This window comes from Lycium ferocissimum, chromosome 7, assembly GCF_029784015.1.
Source record: "Lycium ferocissimum isolate CSIRO_LF1 chromosome 7, AGI_CSIRO_Lferr_CH_V1, whole genome shotgun sequence".
In the NCBI taxonomy this organism is placed as follows: Eukaryota; Viridiplantae; Streptophyta; class Magnoliopsida; order Solanales; family Solanaceae; genus Lycium; species Lycium ferocissimum.
In genome coordinates, this window is record NC_081348.1 from 41140235 (window position 1) to 41162518 (window position 22284).

At 35.6% G+C, this 22284-nt stretch overlaps 2 protein-coding genes across 2 annotated transcripts; one reads left to right on the forward strand and one right to left on the reverse strand.

The window, feature by feature from the left end:
• The first annotated feature begins 771 nt into the window (after window positions 1–771).
• Window positions 772–9216, forward strand: LOC132065060 (squalene synthase). The gene is made up of 14 exons (XM_059458286.1): window positions 772–1025; window positions 1492–1534; window positions 1933–2022; window positions 3662–3737; window positions 4565–4634; window positions 5186–5329; window positions 5423–5527; window positions 5700–5846; window positions 6568–6643; window positions 7123–7211; window positions 7805–7896; window positions 7970–8015; window positions 8108–8177; window positions 8949–9216. Exons 1-13 carry the CDS (start codon window positions 831–833, stop codon window positions 8168–8170), a joined length of 1236 nt encoding a protein of 411 aa, XP_059314269.1. The 5' UTR covers window positions 772–830; the 3' UTR covers window positions 8171–8177; window positions 8949–9216.
• Window positions 9217–10043: 827 nt separating this feature from the next.
• LOC132065061 (SH3 domain-containing protein 2) lies at window positions 10044–16972 on the reverse strand. Its single transcript, XM_059458287.1, has 10 exons — window positions 16780–16972; window positions 14162–14278; window positions 13431–13500; window positions 13186–13337; window positions 11825–11926; window positions 11440–11640; window positions 11279–11341; window positions 11028–11183; window positions 10860–10934; window positions 10044–10432 (listed from the first exon to the last, which is right to left on the reverse strand). The coding sequence occupies exons 1-10, from the start codon at window positions 16837–16839 to the stop codon at window positions 10316–10318; spliced, it is 1113 nt and encodes a 370-aa protein (XP_059314270.1). The 5' UTR covers window positions 16840–16972; the 3' UTR covers window positions 10044–10315.
• Between the last annotated feature and the right edge of the window lie 5312 nt (window positions 16973–22284).

The window sequence follows — 22284 nt, forward strand, 5'->3', positions numbered from 1 at the left end:
AGGGACCAGTCTGATGTTATAAAAGTACAATCATCGTAATTACTAATTAGCATGAACCTATTTCACTTTCACAAATGACATATGGAAAAATTGGTCAAAGTAATTTTTTGAGTTAATTTCTTGAATGATCACTAATTTTTTATATTTCACTCAATTTCTCGGATGATCACCCTATTTCAGTCAATTTTTTTATATATATTTTAATTTTAAAACTTATCTATAGCTTTAAAAAATTCATCTTTTAATTCTAATTCATTTTGATTACATGTCAGTTTATTCCTTGGTGCTTTTTAATCGGGTCATATTTAATTGAATATAAATTATGAATTTGATTAAATAAGTTTGATAAGTATTATTTTAAAAATATGGGGCTCTAATGACATAGTATGCTAATTAGGAGAGAAAAAGATTTTTGAATGTTTAGATATTTTTTGAGAAAAATAATAATATATGTGTGATTTTATTATCTTAAATAAAATAAAAATAATTTTTATATGAAATTCTCTAATCTTGGGGGATGATATGAGAAATTGACTCTAATTTTTTAATCTAGCGAGGGGGCTGAGTATTATTATATTGTCGTTAAAAGAGACATGGTTTCATCGTTTCCACAAATTCATCATTCAACGGACCTCTTCTCATATAGTGCCCATTTTGCAAACGCTCTCTCCTACCGAACAATCCCCCCACCACACCATTCATTCGCTCACATAGTGCGTACACAATTTGGAATCTCCCCTTCCCTTTCTGGATATTTTTTTATAAATAAATAAATAAGCATTCGTGTTAATTGGATTGTGGATCGGTAAATTGATAACCGTTGTAGAAGAATGGGGAGTTTGAGAGCGATTTTGAAGAATCCAGATGATTTGTATCCATTGATAAAATTGAAACTAGCGGCTAGACACGCCGAAAAGCAGATCCCACCAGAGCCACATTGGGGCTTCTGTTACTCAATGCTTCATAAGGTTTCTCGTAGCTTTGCTCTCGTCATTCAACAACTTCCTGTCCAACTTCGTGACGCTGTAAGTTTTTTCTTTTACAAAAATGCATGTCTCGGATTCTGCTTTTCGATGCATTCTAAAGGACTTATCTGTCTTATACAAGTTTAGATTTGTGCTTAATTAGGAAAGAATAGTTTATTTCCATTGCTTTAAACTATCGTTATTCCGTTGCAGTGTAATTCCTATTACTGATATAACACTTTCAATTTTCTTCCGTTTCTGTTTTGTTTTCAATCCATCGTCTTTTGGATGCATTTTAAAACATGTCGCTGATCTGTGTGTGTGTGTGCGTGTATTTGACTATTTGTTTTATACAAGTTTGGATTTGTGCTTAATTAGGAAATAATTTATTTCCTGCTTCTGTGAATTGATTGGAATTGCTATAAACTATTGTTATTATGCTGATTTGTCTTAATTTGCTGGATTCGGTGTGTTCTTATTACTGATATTTTGAAGGTTGATTTTTAACTTTCATTGAACTTTGTAGGTATGCATCTTCTATTTGGTCCTTCGAGCACTTGACACTGTTGGTAAGCTAAGTTACTATCTTTTTATTAAAAAAAAATATATATTTTAGGAATTCCGAGGTATAATAAATTATTGAAAACTTCAACTGCGTAATAATTAAAAAAAGGAAAAAAAGAAAGTTATTCTTCAAATACTAATTAGTTGATATGTAGTTTAGATGATTCCGAGCTGCCTATCAGCTTTCTGTGGAACTCTTCTTGGTTATGAACAAGCTTTGACTAACTTTTATTGCTTCGTACTAGTGTGAGTTATCATCTGTCACTTTCTATTTCATTTCATTCTAGACATTCATAAGGGATTTAAGCGTGTAATATTAGTTGATTCAAGGGTTGTGGCAGTCATATTTCAGTAGCACATATTTTGCTTCTTTTTCATAATTGGATGTTCTTATTTTGGACAGAGGATGATACCAGCATTCCCACTGATGTTAAAGTACCTATTCTGATCTCTTTTCATCAGCATGTTTATGATCGTGAATGGCATTTTTCTTGTAAGTCTCTGAATTCAACTTGCCGATCTCCCTAAATTCTCAATATCGCTTTTCACTTATAATGGGTGTGCTTTTGCAATCGAAGAATCCAAGTTGGAAAGACTTCAACTACTTTTTGGAGGTTTGTATGGAACTTTTTATTAATAAGTTAGATAAAAACCAATGCAAAATAATTCACTGGCTACCCAAAAATGTTTCTCTTTTGGCTCTGGAGTCAAACTTCTATAGGCTGCGCATATGCAGAACCTTGGCAATGATGACATGGACCATGTTTGATAGTTGAAAGCGCAGAATGCATCAAAATAGATGGTTGTTGCCTAACAAAGAAAATCAGAGCTTTGACGTTATAACCTCTTGCCTTTTACTGATTGTAATCAATGTGAAAGAGGTTAAGCTAATTGTTAAGTTTATAGCAAACATGTCACCCATCTATATTACCTCCAGCCATGGTGTTTAATCTCGTCCCACACTGTTCCCATTTATCAAAAGTGCCTTTGATCATCTACTATCAAATACATTCTGTTCATAACTCAATGCCCACACTTGTGACGCGTATTCGCAATGAAGTAGTAGCAGTGTAGCATGTGGTTGATGCCATTCTCTGTCTTCTTGTACATACTGCACCAGCTGACCATAATGCACTCCCCTCTTCTCAGGTTGTCGGATGTCAAAATTGAGCCCCGCCTCTCACACTTAGTGATAAAGGCCATAGCTTCCTTTTGAATGTCCTAATTAATACCACATTAGATATACTGTCAGCATGCTTAGTCATTCAACACCAAACAACTCATAATACTTGAAAATTATATTATGTCTCAGCACACATGTGGGCCTGATTTGGACCAGACACATGGAAATATATTTTGCTCTTTTTAGGTGGCGGTGAGATTTGAACCCAGGCCCTCTGCCTGTTTCTGTTATCAGGTTGAAGTGTCTCATCTAAAACCTTAAATTGTTAGAGAGAGCACTTTTGATTACGTAATTATATTATTTCTCAACAACCTCATTGAAAAAATAAATCCATACTTTAGGGGGAAAGCTCGAGACCCTATCATTACTAGCTCATCATCTGTATGCTATGGAAGCAATCACAGTGATCTGCATTGCTAGTTATACACCTGCCGACTCATGTATGAACATGGAGGAGCCTTCCCACCCTGGCTGGCCAGTGGCCAGCTTTAAAATATTGTCATGAATAAGATAATATATACTAGTTCTAGGACATTTTGGTGGGTCATCTAGTCCAACTTTTCACTTGCTCTGGGTAGATAACTTATATTGATTTTATTTCTTTCTATATATAAATAGCTGGATGACAGCTTCAAAATCTCTGGTTTAACAATGATTTCCGCATTACTAGTGGTTGTAAAACGTCATGACATGTTGGCCTAAGGGGTCAACCTGACTCAAAGGTAGGATGCTAAGGGGAAAGGAGCAAGCTAGAACTCCTGTAATTTGTTATACTTATTTATACTGCAGTTTCTTACCTTAAATGGAGGCTTTTCTTTTTCTATTTGTTTGTGTGCATTGCCCTCCCAACAAAGACATTCTGCCTAGGGTGGACCATGTTCATTTTTTTTTTTGGAACTAATTTGAAGTATTATAGATTGATTTCCTAATCCCAACTTCAACATGTTAGGTGGTACAAAGGAGTACAAGGTTCTCATGGACCAGTTCCGTCATGTTTCAACTGCTTTTCTGGAGCTTGGGAAACAGTGAGTTCTTACCCAGCTTGTATGCATTTCTGATATAGGTCTGGCTCAATTGAGAGGTTAGCTTTTTTGTTCGAGAAACTCGTGGGGGCCAACCCTTAGGACCAACCGCAACCTTCGAAACTCGGGGATAATGGGCCTGCCCTTCTTATTTTGTACAAATACTAATAGTTATCATGTAATATCTGAAATCACCTGAGTGATCTTATGATGACACTAATTTAAAAGCCTCTTTATACTTGGAACCTTAAGAGTTTCATGGAATAGGGAGCATGAAGCTTTCTACCAGACAACAACATACCCAGTGTGGTCCCACAAGCTTTCTACCAGACTTTGGATACCATTTTGATGAAACAGATACCTATTCATTACTGAACAGTTTTCTTGTTGCCAGAACTAGAGGCTTCTTGGGTTTTACTTTCTCGTTCAAATAATTACTTTGTGCGAATTGCCTGTTTGTGATGATTGTTCCCTGGCAATCCAAGCCGATCGAATGACAAGTCTCACATCATTACGAGTCAATATTCAGACAGACAATGAATATGATGTAGCAGTATGTCCTCCAGAATTTAAACTCTTTTGCAAGGCTTGGAGAAAACCAAACTCAACTCTAGATCCACGTGATACCTGTCCCTAATATGAAATCAGACATGTTACTTATGAACGGTGCAGTTCCTCTGCCCTCCTCAACCCTAAAAATTGGGAGAAAATGTTATTCATGAAACAAAAAATGTGAACTCGAATTGTAGTCTGAATTTTAAAACATATAAACTCTGTGTCCCATTGTATTAGTAGGTTATAATGAAGATTGTGTTTTTATACCTGTGCAGTTATCAACAGGCAATTGAGGATATTACCATGAAGATGGGTGCAGGAATGGCAAAATTTATATGCAAGGAGGTATGCAAGATGTACCATAAAGAGCAGGATTAGATTATCTGATACTCACATAATTCAGTTTATACTTGTTTGCATTTTTGTTTTGTATGCGTTGGCTTGATCTCTAAGTTTTCCCTTTTCATGCAATTTCTCGTCTTCAAGCCATTGGATTCCACCTCCTCAAAAGTATAAACCATGGTTTCGGCTTCAGTACATCGTGATTGACGTGATCATTACTAGTCTTTATGCTATTTGAGATTAGGTGTCTTTTTCACCTATATATTTTCTTGAACATTTTATTGGAAGATTGTTGGTCTATGATGTTAAGCGTTCTTAGCCCGTACAAATACTGTCATCATTGTAGAATTATCATCTCAGCCTTTGCTTGTTAAACAAAACAAGGCAATTAACACTAGCTAAAATCTTGTATATTTTGAGAGGTAATTTTTTAACCTTTAAGAGTGCCGAATGTGTAGCTACTTTACTGAGTTAATAATTTTTGCTCCAAGCTTCATTACTAGAACGCTCTTCAATCCCTGTGCATTTCAGTTTCAACAAATCTCTTCCTGCAGGTGGAAACAACCGATGATTATGACGAATATTGTCACTATGTAGCTGGGCTTGTTGGGTTGGGATTGTCAAAACTGTTCCATGCCTCTGGGAAAGAAGATTTGGCTTCAGATTCTCTCTCCAACTCCATGGGTTTATTTCTGCAGGTACCTTAGCATGTGTGGCAGGAACAACTGTCCATCATGGAGATTCTTCTTTGTTGAGGGCAGTAATACTAACATATTTGCTAAATATTGCAGAAAACAAACATCATCAGAGATTATTTGGAAGACATAAATGAAGTGCCCAAGTGCCGTATGTTCTGGCCCCGTGAGATTTGGAGTAAATATGTTAACAAGCTTGAGGTTTGAGTTCTTCATCTCCTTGGTCTTGTATGAGCTTCTCATTTTGTTTTTTCCCCTGCCATCATAGTTATCAATTAACTTGAGTGCATTGTAGCAAGTGCTGTTGTTTGGTCAAAGTTCAAAGATGGGTTTCATTCATAATTTAACTGACATCTCTGTTTATTTCCCACAGGACTTAAAGTACGAGGAGAACTCGGACAAGGCAGTCCAATGTCTCAATGACATGGTCACCAATTCTTTGTCACATGTAGAAGATTGCTTGACTTACATGTACAATTTGCGTGATCCTGCCATCTTTCGATTCTGTGCTATTCCTCAGGTATATCCTCTTGGTTATTTTCTAGGCTCTCTAGCCTTTCAATTTGGCTATCAAGTTAAAAGCTTCCTACATGAAGACATTTCTACTGCCACAGTTGACGATTCCTTTTCTAACTATTTGGAATCCCAGTTGTTGTTCTTCCCATTTATTCAATTTTTCAAAAAGTGTTTCTTATGATGGATTATGTTCTGTGTTTGGGGGAGTGCTGATTCGACAGAGTTTGCTTCAGCAAACTCGGTACTTTCATATTGTCTTCTTGCCATGATTGATATTCATGCTTGGTTAATTGGCCATAGAGTTAACTGTGGTGAATGAATAGATAGTGTATCTCAAGACCAATTGTTTATTAACTTTATATAGTTGGGATAGATTAGCCCCTTTAGACTCTAATGTCGATCTTTTGGACTTTGTAAGCTCTTTAGTCATTGCATAGGACACTTGTAAATGAGCTTACAATCTCACTACTTTTGTAACTATCTAACTTGCATCTTCTTAATGCCATTTATACCATGTCTTACTTTATCCGGAAAAGAAAAAAAAGAGGCAGTGCGCATTTCTGTAAACATGGTCTTGTAGGCTGGGGAAGAAGAAATTTGCGTTGCTGTTTTTGTTCAGTTATATGCCTTTTACAGTATCCAGAAACATTGTTTTTGCACTAGTATTTTGCTGAGCATCCTTCTTGACTATGCTTTTGCCTTGTTGTATATTCTAATGGTACCAGGTCATGGCAATTGGGACATTAGCTATGTGCTACGACAATATCGAAGTCTTCAGAGGAGTGGTAAAAATGAGGCGTGGTAAGAACTATGATTCTCATTTATCAACATGCATTTTTTGTGAATTCATACCCAATTGCGATCTGACCCCTTGAAGTTCGGCCAAATTGTTTTTGCATCCCATCCTTCTGTCAATAGCAATTTGTTACCCAGATATAATGTGCAAAATGACTTTCTTCCACTAGCAATCCATCATGTAATGGAGGCACTTTAATCTTAAACTCTTTCTATTATACATTCATCGATTTTATAGGATCGAACTTTCTTGTCTTTCAATCATTTCTTTCAGAACTCTTTCCACAGCTCCCTATATCTATCTATGTATTATTCATGCATCTATATGTTCTACTACATTTGCAGATTGAACTTATTTAAAATAAATTTCGTGTTTTTTGAGCATTATTGTGGCTTTCTGTTTTTAATATATCTATCCTTGTTCGGCTTTTTAATATTTCCATCATTCCCGTCATAATTAATAACTTTTTGTTTCTTCTTTCTAGGTCTGACTGCTAAGGTCATTGACCGGACCAGGACTATGGCAGATGTATATGGTGCTTTTTTTGACTTTTCTTGTATGCTGAAATCCAAGGTGTGCAACTTATTTATTTTTGACCATGCCTAATTACCCAGTTGTGATGTGCTCATGTTGAAGTTGCTTGGTCATATTGAGGATTACCCCCTCCCTTTTGCTTAATATTTAAAATCCATGTCTTGTCTTGGAAGAGGTATATGTGCAGTGTGCCTTTGTGGCTCGTAGTGATTATGTGGACCTTGCATCATGCTACTACAAACCTTGTGCATACAAATTGTGATGGGGCTTATGAACTGTGTTCCTACTACAGATGCCTGTCACTCTGTAGATTTAGAGTTATCTTCCAGAAATACTTAATTATTTAGTGCAAAAATTAGTTATCCTTGGAGTCTCTCTCTCTCTCTCTCTCATGTGGAAAGGTGTAACACAAGAATAGAACAAATTAATACTCCTCTAAACGTAACATGTGCCTAGTACAGTACTGATACCTACTATTTGAACTGGTGATACAAAATTTGGTGAAGCTTTTGCTTAATGGGCAGGAGAAATGGGTTTTCAATCTGTCTGCTATCTGTGTTCCTTTTTTTATGTCAAAGTTTCCTTTCTTGATGAAAAGACATGCTACTAAATCTGCCTTTTTATTGTCTTAGGTTAATAATAATGATCCAAATGCAACAAAAACTTTGAAGAGGCTTGAAGCGATCCTGAAAACTTGCAGAGATTCGGGAACCTTGAACAAAAGGTTTGTACATATCCTAGTTGCTCTCATCTTCACAATGCTGTGAGTATCAACTAATGCCTCTTCTTATCACCAGGAAATCTTACGTAATCAAGAGCGAGTCTAATTACAGTCCAGTTCTGGTAAGTGTTTAATGCTTATTGTTTATTCAGGCTTTAGATACAATTTGCCTTTCTGCAGTAGATATTTTCTTATTCTCTCATATTTACTGCAGATTGTTGTCATTTTCATCATACTGGCTATTATTCTTGCACAGCTATCTGGAAATCGATCTTAGACCATCTGTAAGTATCATAATGACGATTTACTTGAGTGGCATGCCAATCTGATGCATGCCTCATGTATCAGAAGTATACCTTCTATGCACCTTAACTTTCGTTTTAATGATAGGCCTGTGGATCATTACAGGACTTTTTTTCTTGGCCTTCAAAAAATAAGCACGATAATTTTCCAAATCATGTTATTTGTATTCTCTCTTTCCTTGAACGTAATTGACAATTTATTTTCGATTATGTCATTCTTCTGCCATCACAGATTTCGAATTCTAAGTGAAAATTATCTGAATGAACTGTTGACTTCCTGGTAAATGTGTAAGGTGATATTTTCCTCTATTTAATATGTCAAACGAAAATAATAATGCCTCATTTCCTAGTTAGTTGAGTTTGGTTGTATGGATCCTAACTACTCATTTCACTCCATTTAGACCCATTACGCTCCAAAGATATTGTTTGATCATAAATTGACTAGCTTCACACTGGTTGTCAACCTGGCGCAATTCTTCTCCTTTATTCAGGCTTGAGACTGGTTATATGAGCAAGCTCACATAGGTGGAAGTGCCACTGCTTAATATGTTGAAACGCTAAAATTGTAACATCATATAATTGGTTAGATTCATTCATAAGTCAACAATGTCATTAATTATGAGTAGCATCTTGCTTACCTAGACTTAAAGTAAGTGAATTATGTTTAGAGTCAACAAAGAGACGTGGAAATTGTAGCCTTTTCAGCTTTAACATGGAGATCGTTAAACCAGTTTTATTTGTCCTACTTTGCAGATTGGGTTACAAAAAAGAAGTCTGGTCAAGGAAGACAGCACAAGCTCTTGGCCAATTATGTGATTAGTGAAAATTGTAATGTTTGAATTACTATGTTCATCAAGTGATAGTGCACCTTCAACCTGACAAGATAATTGCAAGCCTATTTTCGGTAGCTTGTTGGGTATGTACTTGTTTGCAAGCTACAAAAGCAAATTCCAAACTGTTGTAGAGGCGCTTTACTGTAATACACATTTCATATTAATAGTGTGTCCATTTTTGTGGTAAATTGACGTATATTTTTAGAATAGCCGTTGTATTTTGACTTCCATATTTTCAGATATTTTCCCGGAACTGGAAGCAATTGCAGTAGTGTCTTTCACATTTCGTGTGATCGTTAAAGTGTGAATGAAATGAAAAGTGACGACCTTTCTACGCAATTATTTGAGGTGAGACTAGTCTCTAGGTGGGTGCAATATTACTCTAGAGCCCATAAGCTCTACAAAATTTTATTGTTCAATATACGCAAAGGAAAATACTTTTACTTGAGGCGTAATTTAAATATAAAGAAAACATTTCAGATTTTGATTACATGTGGACCATAACCGGAACATTGGAACAGTCATCCTCATCTGCCAAAGATAGTTTTTCGGTTCTACATCCAAAGGTGTAGCCTAGTAGTTAATAAAGTGAGAAGAGAACTATAAGATTTCAAGTTTGAATCACAAGTGGAGGTGAAAAAACTCTGATTACTTCCAACGCCTCTTAAACCTTGGGAGGTAGCAAGTTGACCTGAATATCACTGTTATTAATTTTTTCTTTTTTAAATTCTACTGGTAAGTGAATTGAATATGCTAGGACCTACTCAAACTCTTAAATTGACCAGCGTAGGTTTATCCTGATCTTTAATGTGGTTTTCCCTTTATGGTAGCGCGGAACGCCTCTTAGTGGCCGGTCTTTGCAATTAGAAATGTTTCGATACAAAATTCTGCAATGTTTATCAAAGTGGTGCTATCCATCATCTTCTAAAGGGACAGCATATTATTTGCTCCCATTCTATGAGACCCAAAAACAAAGAGAACAAGCTATAAAAATGAGTTTGCAGAGAAACAGATGTTACTAGGAATCTAGGATAGCCATTGCTACAAAATTAATCACAACAATTGCAACATACAACAGTCATCTCCAAGTCCTTAAACGGGGGATATAAAGAAGAAATTACCCACAAACGGAATAAACGATCAAAAAAAGAGGGAAGAAAGAAAGACCCATATAAGAAGTATTTAAGGGAACAACATAGAGAATGTTGCAAAAAGGCAGCAACGATTGCAAGCAGCAGAAGATACAGAAATCCGATGGCACCTTTAGAATAAAAAAATCCCTGCATTTCAGAAAACTTCGGCCACTTTGCTAGCTAGGACACGATCTCTTCTTTCAATGTAACCAAAAGGGAACCATCCTGCTCTGCCCTTGCATTCACCTTCAGCCCAACCATTGTTAGAAACCTGCAACCAATGAAACACATTGGCTAGTTATCTAAAAATGATTAGCAACCATTTGAAAAACATCCACTGGGGGAGTTGACGGAGAGAATTGTAACAAGAAACAGATGTTACAGAGCAGGCGACTCCCAGGTACAATATCGCTCTCAAATGTATCTAATACTTCTAGAAAACTATTATTCGTAGAGGTCGTAACTGAACCAATACGCAAACTATAAATGTAGATACGGAGTAAAATCACAAGCTAAGGAGATTCAGTAAAACATCTGGAACTGCTATATCACTGGAACCCAAAAGCTTCCAGAAAGTCTTCTAAATGCATCATACTATACTTCTGTTTAAGTCATTTCTCAAGTTTGGATGAGAAATACCATAAATAAGACACCACCCTGCAGAAGTGAATCGAGTAGACCAAAATAAACTAACAAACCTTGCGAATAACGATATATTCTCCAACAGACAAATTAAGCTCCACATCAGATTCAGCTTGATACGGGTACATGACCTGTTACCAAACCAGAAAGAAGCAAAGTTATTGAGTACTCAACACCGAGTTTGGTAAATCGTTTCAAGTTACTTGAAAGTTCAAAATACTCACTTCTCCGAGAAAGTAACCCATACTATCAGTTGATCCATTTTGTACGGGTGAAGTAGAGACACCATTTACTTCTTCATATGAGGGAGGTGGAGGCATAGTATCCATGCTAGGAGCAGGAGCAGGAGCTGCTTCAATACGCTGGCGCTCTGATAACATCTGAATCATAAAAAAAACAAATTACCCTTAGTTGCTCCGGAAAAATCAGAAGGGGTCCATCATATTCAGAATTCTTTTAAACGAATCACACGTACCTCGGCTTCTAGCTGATCAAGAATCTGAAGGATTCTCTGATGGTATGACCGTTCTGATTCAACCTAATCATAAAGATGAATGACATTTAAAATAATCAAAATTACTTTATGTGGTACCTTTTAACAGCACTATATTCCATAGCTCTAAAAAGGAAGGTTACCATGGAAATCAATCGTTGGAGTGTCAATCTTTGCTGCTGAGCTTCAACAGCAGCCATAGCTGCTGAAGCTTCTTTTCCTAATGTATTCATGTTTGACTTCAAGTCTTGTAGCTTTGCCTCAGCTGCCTCCAGTTTATATGCCATGTCAGGATGACCTGTTCCTTCTCTCAATTTAGCTTGTCGTCTGGATACTTCAACAGCCTATCTAGGTTAGTCAGAAAGGAGAACTGGCATCTAGCAAGTGCAATTAACTTCTCCAAAGTTTTTATTGTCATCAAAGTAAGTTAAAGCCGCACCATCAACGAAGTATGTAAAAGAAGAAATTTGCACATCAATTGCTTTGATGTCCTGCGTTACAATTTAAAACAGTGAAGCAACTAAATACCTGTGATTCTGCCTCTTGTCGCATTCTATCATATCTTTGAGCTAGATGTCGAGCATCTTCCAATGGAGCTCCCATCACCATGGCCCTTAATGGTTCTGCAACCTGGAAAGACAATATCAACAGTCAGGGAGATGGCTTGAAACAGACTGACATGCTAGACATAGAACAATTGGAGGGTCCTCGCACAGAAATGCTAAACGGTTACCAAAATGAAGTGTGTTTTTGGACTTCAACTTACGGGAAAAAAAAATGTCTCAGATCTAAAAGAAATAACATCTGCTAGAGCTCATCAAATTTTGGCTGTACAAATAGAACATAAACCAAAATCATCAATTGATTGAAGCGGCGAAATTTTAAAACCTTAAAGAACATTGTTATCTAGAAGGATACATACAACTCCACGTCATCTTTCATCTAATGGATTCATTCCAACCCCCTTTCTTAATTACCCAAATGAACTTCAAGTACGACCAATGGCCCCAAATTCTTGATAACTAGGCACTTGCGCTGCTAACAAGTTATCTTATCCCCTTGGTCAATCTCAAGAACCTGCAGCATTTCGCTTGACTTCATTTACTGTGATGAGGTCTGATTTACCCCAAAAGAAAAGCTTGAACATGTCCAGGGTTCATCAAGAGTAAAGAGTACAAAGAGATAGCACGTGACAAAGAGATGAACTAAATAAGACATCTCCCGCTTGGTTTGTTATGCGTAAGGAATATAATGAATACCATTCTCATAAAAGTCCTTCCGTCATTATCTTTGACAAAGAGTGAATAGTGCTCGGCATATTTTAAGAAACTGACATTTTCTTTTTCTTTTTTTTTTTTAAAAATCGCTAGTATGAGTTTGCCCATATTGGTGGTCCCAAGCCCAGGTAAAGGAGGAGGATAGTAGTATATTTCCAGCTAGCATATAACTTTCCAATTTACGATAAATTCTTAATACATAAAATGTTTAATAAAAACTTAAACACTATATTTCCCCTGGAAAATCACATCATGGCCAAAAACAATAGATGGCGTAGCAGGAAAAAAAAATGGTCTTCAACAATAACAAGGGTTGTGCAGTACAGGAAGTGGTGGTCGAAAATGCTTCTCCGTCTTATTTGATGCATGGATTAGAAGAAACAAGGAAGCACTTCAGAATAGAAACATACGCATGCACAAGACATAGAAAGGTCCCACAAGACAAAGAATTTACAAGTACAGAGTACTTTCGGAGCCAATTCATTTTAATTTCTGCCTAATACCAAACATAAACCACAAAGAATATGCATCTAATACAACAATTAGATAGATCTACTTGTTCGAGAGAGTGACGTTATTGAGAAGGTTATAAAGTTGAGACTCTTCATTAACCTGCGTTCCGAGGGCTTTCAACAGATTTCCTCGCTCCTTCTCCATCTGTGCACGAGCACGTGAAAAACCTAATGCAGCCTTTGACAATGTTGTACCACTTGTACATGTATTTTCAGCGCCATATTTCCTGCTATCTTCTGACAGCTTAGTTCCTGTTGTAGAGAAGCTCATTTTGTCAACTGATATATAAAGTTAGTTTTTGACCTAAAAAACAATCATCAATGTGGAAGGGGTCAGAAAATGACCTATTTCAATTTGTTTAGACCCAGTAACAATATAACCTTCAACACCACGAACAATATCCCTTTGAAAATGCTGCATTTCAAAAGATGACAAATGTTTTCAAATTCAGGCTATAGCTCAAAGTTTCTGTATATGTATCTCCAGTTGGAAAAGAGAAACAGCAAAATATTGACAATAAAATAAGCTCAATGGTTCAAAGTAATGGGACTCTTTAGGAGCCAGTGTAGACTTAGCTAAGGATAAAACATAATGGAAAGAAGCGATCTATGTAGGAATGACGACTAGTTGGGTTAAAACTAGTTATCTTTGTAGGTGTAAGTGTGAGATTTAGGAAAAAATCTAGTCTTCCTTAAAAAGCAAATTCTTTAAAATTAGAATAAAATGGACTTTGATTAGGGCAGAAATCAATAGAGATGATTTATATAACTAACCCCAACTCGTTTTCAATCGAGAAGTAGTTAACTGATTGATTCAAAGTAATGCAACTAAAGAACTACAAGAACGTGGCTTAGTTCATCCACAGAAAGACTCTAAAAATGAGAATATTCAAAACTCCGATTATGAAAAACTGCATTCAAACAGATATACCATCAGCAGAAGATAAAATGTTTGATTAATGTAAGATACAGTATTACATAAACTAGTTTGCAAGTGAGACTCAACTTCCTAAATTCAATACAAAGGCCTCCTACAAATCAGGGAAAAGGGAGAGTTATCAGCTGAAAAGAGCAACCTTTGCAGCACGAGTGGATATGTAAAGCTTTTCAAGCTTATGATGCTGCTGGAGTTCAGCTTCATCAGTTGCAAGATCTGAACCATATCCCCCTGCTCCAAACTGCTTGAGGACAGCCTGAAAAGAGAGAAGTGAAGAATATATTAAGTACTTCCAATAACAGCAATTTGATAAGTTGCAGCAGCTAAATACCAAATTACTATTCATTCGAGAAAAAAAGCGTAAAATAAAAAAATTGAGGCCAGAGATGGATGAATTAGAGCCACAAATCATATCAAAGCTAAAGCTGGACAAGCTATCCTGGATCAAGAATCTATAAATGAAGGAGGAGCTTGGTAGACGAACTGATAAATATTGTAATGGACATGTGGGCCACACAATAGATAATAACATAAATTATGAGTAGAGAACTTCGAACTCATTCTTCGAGGAGAATAACTGATCTCCTAAAACAATTCTTCTCAAATTTCAATTTCCTATGCTATAACGACAGTACTATAAAATATGACAGAATCTACAACATTTTGCAATATGTGGACGAGAAAAATCACTCGAAAAATAAATTGAAAAAGCATTCAGAATTTTGCAGCAAGATTGTTTACAAGAATTTGAGTACCACACACCCCAACTACAAGTCTACAATATAACAACAGGTTTCTCGTTCAAGATTTTCAATATCTACTATTTCAGAAGACCGAACAAGCTTAAAAGATAGTACAAGTGTCATACTGACTGAAGAGAGCCTAAGGCAAGTCATAAGATTTCACAATGTAGACATTTCAGAACAAACAATGCATTCTCATCTCCGTAGATGATGAGTTTATCATCTTAAAGCATCAAAAAATCTTTGGTTGTCAGACCTAGCAAAAAGCATAATCGTCTAAAACCAGGGAGATTTAGTACACACTGCAATACAGACTCCTTGAATATTTTAAAAATACATCAAACAAATTTAAACTTCCACTACCATTTTTTTTTTTTTTGGATATGACAAGGGAACCTGCAGCCATACCTTTGGGGTGCGCACAGGGTAAACCCCGCTCCTGTGCAATAGCCCGCAAACTACACAGGAGAGATAACCCGCACTAGGCAAGCCCCGTGCGACGAGCTCGACCCAGAAGACAAATCCCCAGCTGTCGTAGGCAGGGGTTTGAAACCTGAGACCTCCATTATGGAAGTACCATGCTTAACCAACTGAGCCACCCTTGCGGGTTAAACTTTCACTATCATTATTCCACAATAAGACATAAAAGGGCAGCCCAGTGCACTAAGCTCCCGCTATGCGCGGGGTCCGGAAAGGGCCGGACCACAAGGGTCTATTGTCGTTGACCTTACCTTGCATTTCTGCAAGAGGTACGTTTCCACGACTCGAACCCGTGACCTCCTGATCACATGGTAGCAACTTTACCAGTTATGCCAAGGCTCCCCTTCAAACAATAAGACATATAATATAAAATTTATTATCTTTGAGCATTACTAGGATATGATACTATTTTCAAGGTCGTTTGATTTAAAGACAAGTTATGCTAGGATTATTTATGTTGGAATTAGTTATATTGGGATTAGTTAAGCTGAGATTAGTTATCCTGGTGTTATTTCTGTTTGGTGTGTTGTATTAAAAATAACATGCATTGCATTATTTCTAAGAAGAAGTTGTTTGTTTACAAAAATATCCTTCATCTTATATAGCAGAAAAAGGGTTTGAGGGACCTGAGGGGTACTTTTGTCATTTTTATTGTTTTATCCAGGGATAGCTAATCCCGGTACCTTTTTTTTTTTTTTTTTTTTTGTGGGGGGTGGAAACTGGTCAAGTTTAGTCCTGGAACTATTATTCCACCATCTGGCGGGGATAACTTATCCTAGTACTATTATTCTTCCACCATCTTGCAGGGATAACTTATCCCGATACTATTTCTAATCCTGATATAACTTATCCCAGGATTTGTAACCAAACAAGGGATAAGGCAGTAATAATTTATCCCAAGACTATTTATGCTTGTCCAGCATACCAAACGACCCCTAATAAAAAAAAAATTAGTCTACTAAATCAATCGAAATACATTTTACCAAAACTAAAATTATCAAACATCAGATATCATTGAAATGAATAGGTGTAAAAGCTATAGGTGCACATGAATCAACAACTAATTGAACTAGGAAATATCCGATATTCAGAACAGGGCTACAATAGGCACAATTTCACAGATCAATCGAATCACTGAACAATTAAAAGGTAAAAATTGATGCAATTAGCTAACAACGGATCAATAAATAGACAACACAAACACCAAAATCCTATAGAATTTACAAATTACGGAGTGAAAAATATAAGATTTTAGCTCAAATCTTATATTTGTATTAAAAATTAATTTAACATGTATAAGAAATTTATTCAGAACCTAATAAGCCGCCTTTTCTAGAATCTAGAACTCATAAATTCAAAAGGCACGACTCTCATTTCTCAAAGATCAATGCAATTACAAAGTAAAAAAATCGATGTAATTAGCTTACAAACGGATCAATACATACACTACACAAACATTAAAAAAAAAAAATACAAAAATTACGAATTACGGAGTAACAAACAAGTATATGTAGATAAAGGAAATGCATCACACTTGTTGTTGACGAGCGACTTGTTCCCTAAGCCTAGTAGCTTGTTTTCTGATCGCGTCCATTGACGAACCAAACAGGACCTTCTAAATTTATAGAAATGCAGAGAGATTTGAGATTGTGCCGATTAGGTCCCGATCCGTCGAAGCGTGATGTATTTCCTTTGGACCGGCAATTTTTCGAAATGGGAGAATTTGAATGGGGCTGTTTTGGAAAATAAGGAAAGATGAATTTAACAGCTCTGTAAATTGCATTGTTTCCCCTGAGGTTTTGGAATTTGACGTGTTGCCCCTTTTTGCTTTTTTTTTTTTTTTTGAAAAAGAAAAAAGATTTTTTTTTATTTGTTTATAAAATACTCCTTAAATAAATACTCCCTCAATTTCATTTCATGTGAACATATTTGACTAATCATTGAGTTTAAAAAATAAATAAAACTTGTAAACATGTCATAAAAGTTGTGTAGCTATAAGATTTTAGAAATGTGTGGTCTTAAACATGTTATAATGTTTGTGTCAATAAAAACTTATTGCTAGCGGGTAAAGCAGAAAGTTTAAGTTGAATTGTTTTCAAATTTCAAAAGGAATCATTTGTTTTAAAAAAATTAAAAGTTAAATAGGATCACATAAAATAGGTAGAATGAATGAAATAATTATCATCCGTGCGACGATTTGAAAAACGCTTTACCTGAAGTCCTATTGTTAGTTTTTTTCCAGACCTAATTGTATTGAATCACAAAAAATTATTATTATTTAAAGGATTATGTTAATCTAGAAATGATTTTCAGACTAATTTAATGTAAAAGAGCACAAGAGTGACGATCATTGGGTTTTTTCATGTAGCAGCTAGAGGAATGTTAATCATTTGTTCAGGTGGGAGTATTGGTATTCCTAAAACAATTGTCAATAATGCTGCTGGGTGATAATATTTGTTGTAAGAGCCAGTGGTGTGTCGTTTTAATATGATTTGATTGAAGTTTAAAATTGGCCAAACCCATCGACAAACACCTGTGGTTGTCCACTTCTTTCACTTGAGCACCTAAAGTGGCCCTTGTTCCATTTAGACACTGGAGTGGGTCATTCTATTCACTTAAACACTTTTGCACCGTTATCGGAGCAAAACCAACACCGATCTCTCCTACGTGGATTAAGTGGCCAATTAAATTGTACCAGCTCATTTAAATTGTGCCAAACAACTCAATTAAATTGTGTCAACTCATTTTAATTGTAAATTCACTAATTTGTAAATTCGTGGAGTTTTGACCATTAAAAATTGGGGCTTTTGAAATTTTGGTTGGATGTGCAATGAGGTGGCACCCCCTTTGGTGTTGGTTTTGCTCCGATAACGGTGCAAAAAGTGTCTAAGTGGAATAGGAATGACCCACCTGAGGTGTTTAAATGGAACAAGGGTCACTTTAGGTGCTCAAGTGAAAGAAGTAGACGACCACAGGTGTCTATCGATGGGTTTGGCTTTTAAAATAAAAGGACTATTTGGAAGTAAGGCCTCATTTGTTTGCACTTAATGAATGTCTGAATCTAAATCATTCAGATTTCAGTCTATTAAGTGTATTTATTTTAATTAAAATTTTGACACTTATTGGGTCTTAACATATCTGATTCGGTCAGATATGTGCAGAAGTCTTAAATGTATTCAGATGTGGATCCTAAGTGCAACACACGCTTCTCTCTTTCTTTCTCTGTCCAACTATCAACAGATTATTTGTCCTTAATTGGTAAAGATTTCAAAGAAAATTTACATAATATTTTGTTTATCTAATTTGTGAAAGTCACAATATTCTTACTGCTTGCTTGCTTGCTTGATTCACTAAAGTGCGTTTTTTTTAATTTTATAAATACGTATTTTCAAATATTTATTTGAAAACTTATTTGAATTTATAAATACGTATTTTCAAATATTTGTTTGAAAACTTATTTCCAAGGCCAAGTAGCTATATTGTCTACTAATTTCTATAGTTATCGTGTAATCTACTTAATATTCTCTGAGTTATATTATGAGATATAATTGTTTGAAATTTATATATTTAAATATTTTTCTTAGCAAATAATAACTTTACTTTGTTTATATTAAGTTTTTCTATTTAAATGTAATGTTTAATTGATATTTACTTAAATTTTGTATCTATTGTTTTTATATATAAATAATGTATACCTATTCAAATGCTTAAAAATCAAACAATCTTATTCATTAGTGTTCAGATCTATAGACAGTATCTTAATATTCATATGTGCATTCAGATTCAGACATCTTAATCTTAATGAAAACAAATACAACCTAAGTTGTGTTTGAACATAAATTTTACTTTTAAAAGAATTTGAAGTTAAAATAATGAACCACATTATGGGTGAGTTAAGACGGGCTGAGGCGATGAATAAGTCATGACCAATTAGTCAATTTGAGCTGACCTTTATTACAGATTTATAACCCAATTCGTCTAACTCAATGTCATTTTCTTCATTTATTTGGTTATTTTCTTATCACTTGTATATCAGATTAAAGCCTTTTCTTCGTGGAGAGAAAATGGACAAACACAAATCAAGCCATAATAAATAAATAAATCAAGTTTTTGACAAAATGCTTTGGGCAATTCAAGTTTTTGACAAAATGCTTTTGTGGATCAACGAAATTTTAAAAAAAAAATTCGCAAGGCAAGATACAATTTTAAATTTCGCTATTACACATTAAAGATACAATTGTTAAGGAATTACACGTTTTATCTTGCGGACCGGCATCTTCCGTGTATGGGCGGACCGTAAGTATAGCGTATATGTAACCTCAATTTATGGGCAAAATTCTTGGATGGGAATTATCAAAGTTATGCCCCGGGCAAGATATTGCTTCATAAACCGCATAACTCACTTCCAAAGATGCTTACGTGGGGGCATAGATTTGGCACTTTTAACATGTTACTTTTGAATGAATTATCAAAGTTATATGCATACTTATGCCTTATGGGCCTTATGCTAAATTTGATATAACTTTCGTAATTCCTTAAGTCATAGCTAAATTTAAACTTGCCTTGCGAATTTTTTTTTTAAAATTTTGTGCACGTGTGGGCTGGCGAGGGCAAAAAATTAAAGATTTGAAATATGAGGGGCAAAATTTAAAGACCACCACAAACGAAGGGCACTCCGCGCAAAAAAATGAAATGCTTTTGTGGATCAACTAAGGATAGCTATGTAATCTGAATTTACCAAAATTCTTGGATGGGAATTTATTCCAAACCCAACTCACCCAAAGATAGATTTGGCATAACATGTTACACTTGTATGGGCTGAATTTGATACTCTTTAAGTCATAGGCCCTGTGTGTGGGCTGGGCTGTGGCACCAAAGTCTAAATTATTCAATTTTCTTGGTTTATTCAATACCATTTCACTCATGAGAGAATACAAATTGGTTTATACAATGAGTTTTAAGTTTCGTGCTGATAGTATAGAAGATATTTACACAATTAGATAAGCATTTATTGATAATTTATAAAACTTATAATAGATCACTATATTGATCGTGTAAAAAATCTTTACAGTGTATATAACTTAATTCATATACAATTACAATAGATGAATAATTTACCTCATACAGTCGCTGAATGTCAGAGGAACCCCATTAGTTTTAGAAGATTTATGAAGAAGTTCATTTATGAGATGATCAGATTGATATCTTAATTTTACCTTCTGGAGTTTGCTATCTAGTTGTTTATACTCTTACCGTTAAAAGTAATGGAGCTCCACGTAGGCTGGATAGACTTCATATGTCAAATTACTTTGAGAAATATATAAATTTGTTCCTCTAATTTTGATTTTGGCGAGGTTCACTCCGAAAATGTCTTTTAAAACTCTGTTTTTCACTATAATTTATAATTGTTATCCATGATACGCCAAATCGTTCATATCTCTATTAGGGTCAAGGACAGACATAAGACGATTAGCTAACGACAAAAAAAATATAAATACCCCAATAATGCAACAGAAGATAAATTAAAGTGCTTCATATAATAGAAGGCCGACACAAACGATGGGGCGAAAAATCACTTTCTTTTTTCCTAGTGATTAATTACTTAACTGGGTGGGTTAATGGCCGAGTTAGATAACTACAATGATCTAAGTATCTAACTAAGACTCATTTCGATTTAGATAACCCTGAAAAGTGCAATGTCGTGCAGTTGCACTCGGAATCGTCCAGCACATAAAAAAATTTAGCCCCACTTTGGAATTTGATGAGAAATAGATGCTACATATAACTATGTGGAGTTCTAACTTACGGTTTTTGTTTAATATTTTAGCGTAAAAACAAGTATTTAAAAATATTTTTTTATTTTACTAAAACACCACAAAATGCTTAAAAACACCTAAAATAAGTCATTCCAAACAGGCTCTAAGTGTAGTTATATTTTTAAATGGAGTGGTACTTATATAACTTTTACGGGAAAAGAAACGAAAGAATTTTGATCATAGCTTAAAATACCATATCATATGAAAAGTCAACTTTGAATTTGCTTATCGAACAGATTTAGCTCGCCTAGAATTGTGAATTCATTTGGAAAACACTTTAGGACATTGTATACGGTAAAACCGGATAAAGCATGTCCGGAGTAATTCGAGATCGGAAAAAGGAAGAAAGTAAACGGTAAAGCCTGATCCGAAGATCCTTCAAGTGAATTTGTTGTGCCCGGAGGTAGCTCCTTATTGCGGTTGGCCCGATGTCCAGTCTTTATGTGGCCAAGTTGATCGTGGCCGTCTGCCCGGTTTGAATATAGCGGGACCAGTTGTGGCCGTTAGCCCGGTTTCTTCGTGACCGTTCTGATCGTGGCCGTTTGTTCGGATAATCGGTTATTCGCCCGCCACGTGCGGACCTCGCCACCGCTTTCCTCGACGGTCGTGACGGTGTCGCATCATACGATCTCGACCTTATCCATACAGGCTTTCTTTATCCTAAAAGGGCCCAAGCGATGTATAGGAGACCATACACGAAAACTATAAACAGAGACATTCCCTCGTTGAGGTTGGTTTTTCAGATTCAAGAACTTTGTACATTGAATATTTATATATAAAAATCTCCCCTTTGGTTCCTTGATACTTTGGTCCGGTTCTATAACTTGAATAATTCGTTGAATCGCTTCATTCGAACATTACTTGGAATATACTTAAGATCTAACACAAAACACACAACATCCAATATCATTGCCTAGTTTTTAGCGTACGAACTCGAATTTAGGCCATTTCATAAGCAAAATATTCATACGTACCTTTGTTTACCAAAAAATAGATTAAAGTATCACATATCCTATACCTCATTTATAAATTTAACTTATTATCCGATTTCAAGGGTAATGTTTTGGCGCCAGCCGGGGCTAGGATTATTGTGGTCTTTGATCGCTCGCCCGCTCATACGAAGATTTCGCCCATGTTCGTCACCGCGAAAAAGGACAAAATGGCTAACGAGAATCCCGTCAACGACGAGTGGCCGAAATGATAACGTCGGGGTTCAGGGGGGG

Coding starts and splice junctions, on each gene's coding strand:
- LOC132065060 (XM_059458286.1), top strand. CDS start 831: ATGGGGAGTTTGAGAGCGATTTTGAAGAATCCAGATGATTTGTATCCA. Junction 6,644..7,122: donor AGTGGTAAAAATGAGGCGTG/GTAAGAACTATG, acceptor TCTTCTTTCTAG/GTCTGACTGCTAAGGTCATT. Junction 7,212..7,804: donor CTTGTATGCTGAAATCCAAG/GTGTGCAACTTA, acceptor TTATTGTCTTAG/GTTAATAATAATGATCCAAA.
- LOC132065061 (XM_059458287.1), bottom strand. CDS start 16,839: ATGGACGCGATCAGAAAACAAGCTACTAGGCTTAGGGAACAAGTCGCT. Junction 14,279..16,779: donor AAGTCGCTCGTCAACAACAA/GTGTGATGCATT, acceptor CTCTCTTTTCAG/GCTGTCCTCAAGCAGTTTGG. Junction 11,927..13,185: donor TGAAAGCCCTCGGAACGCAG/GTTAATGAAGAG, acceptor TTGTCTTTCCAG/GTTGCAGAACCATTAAGGGC.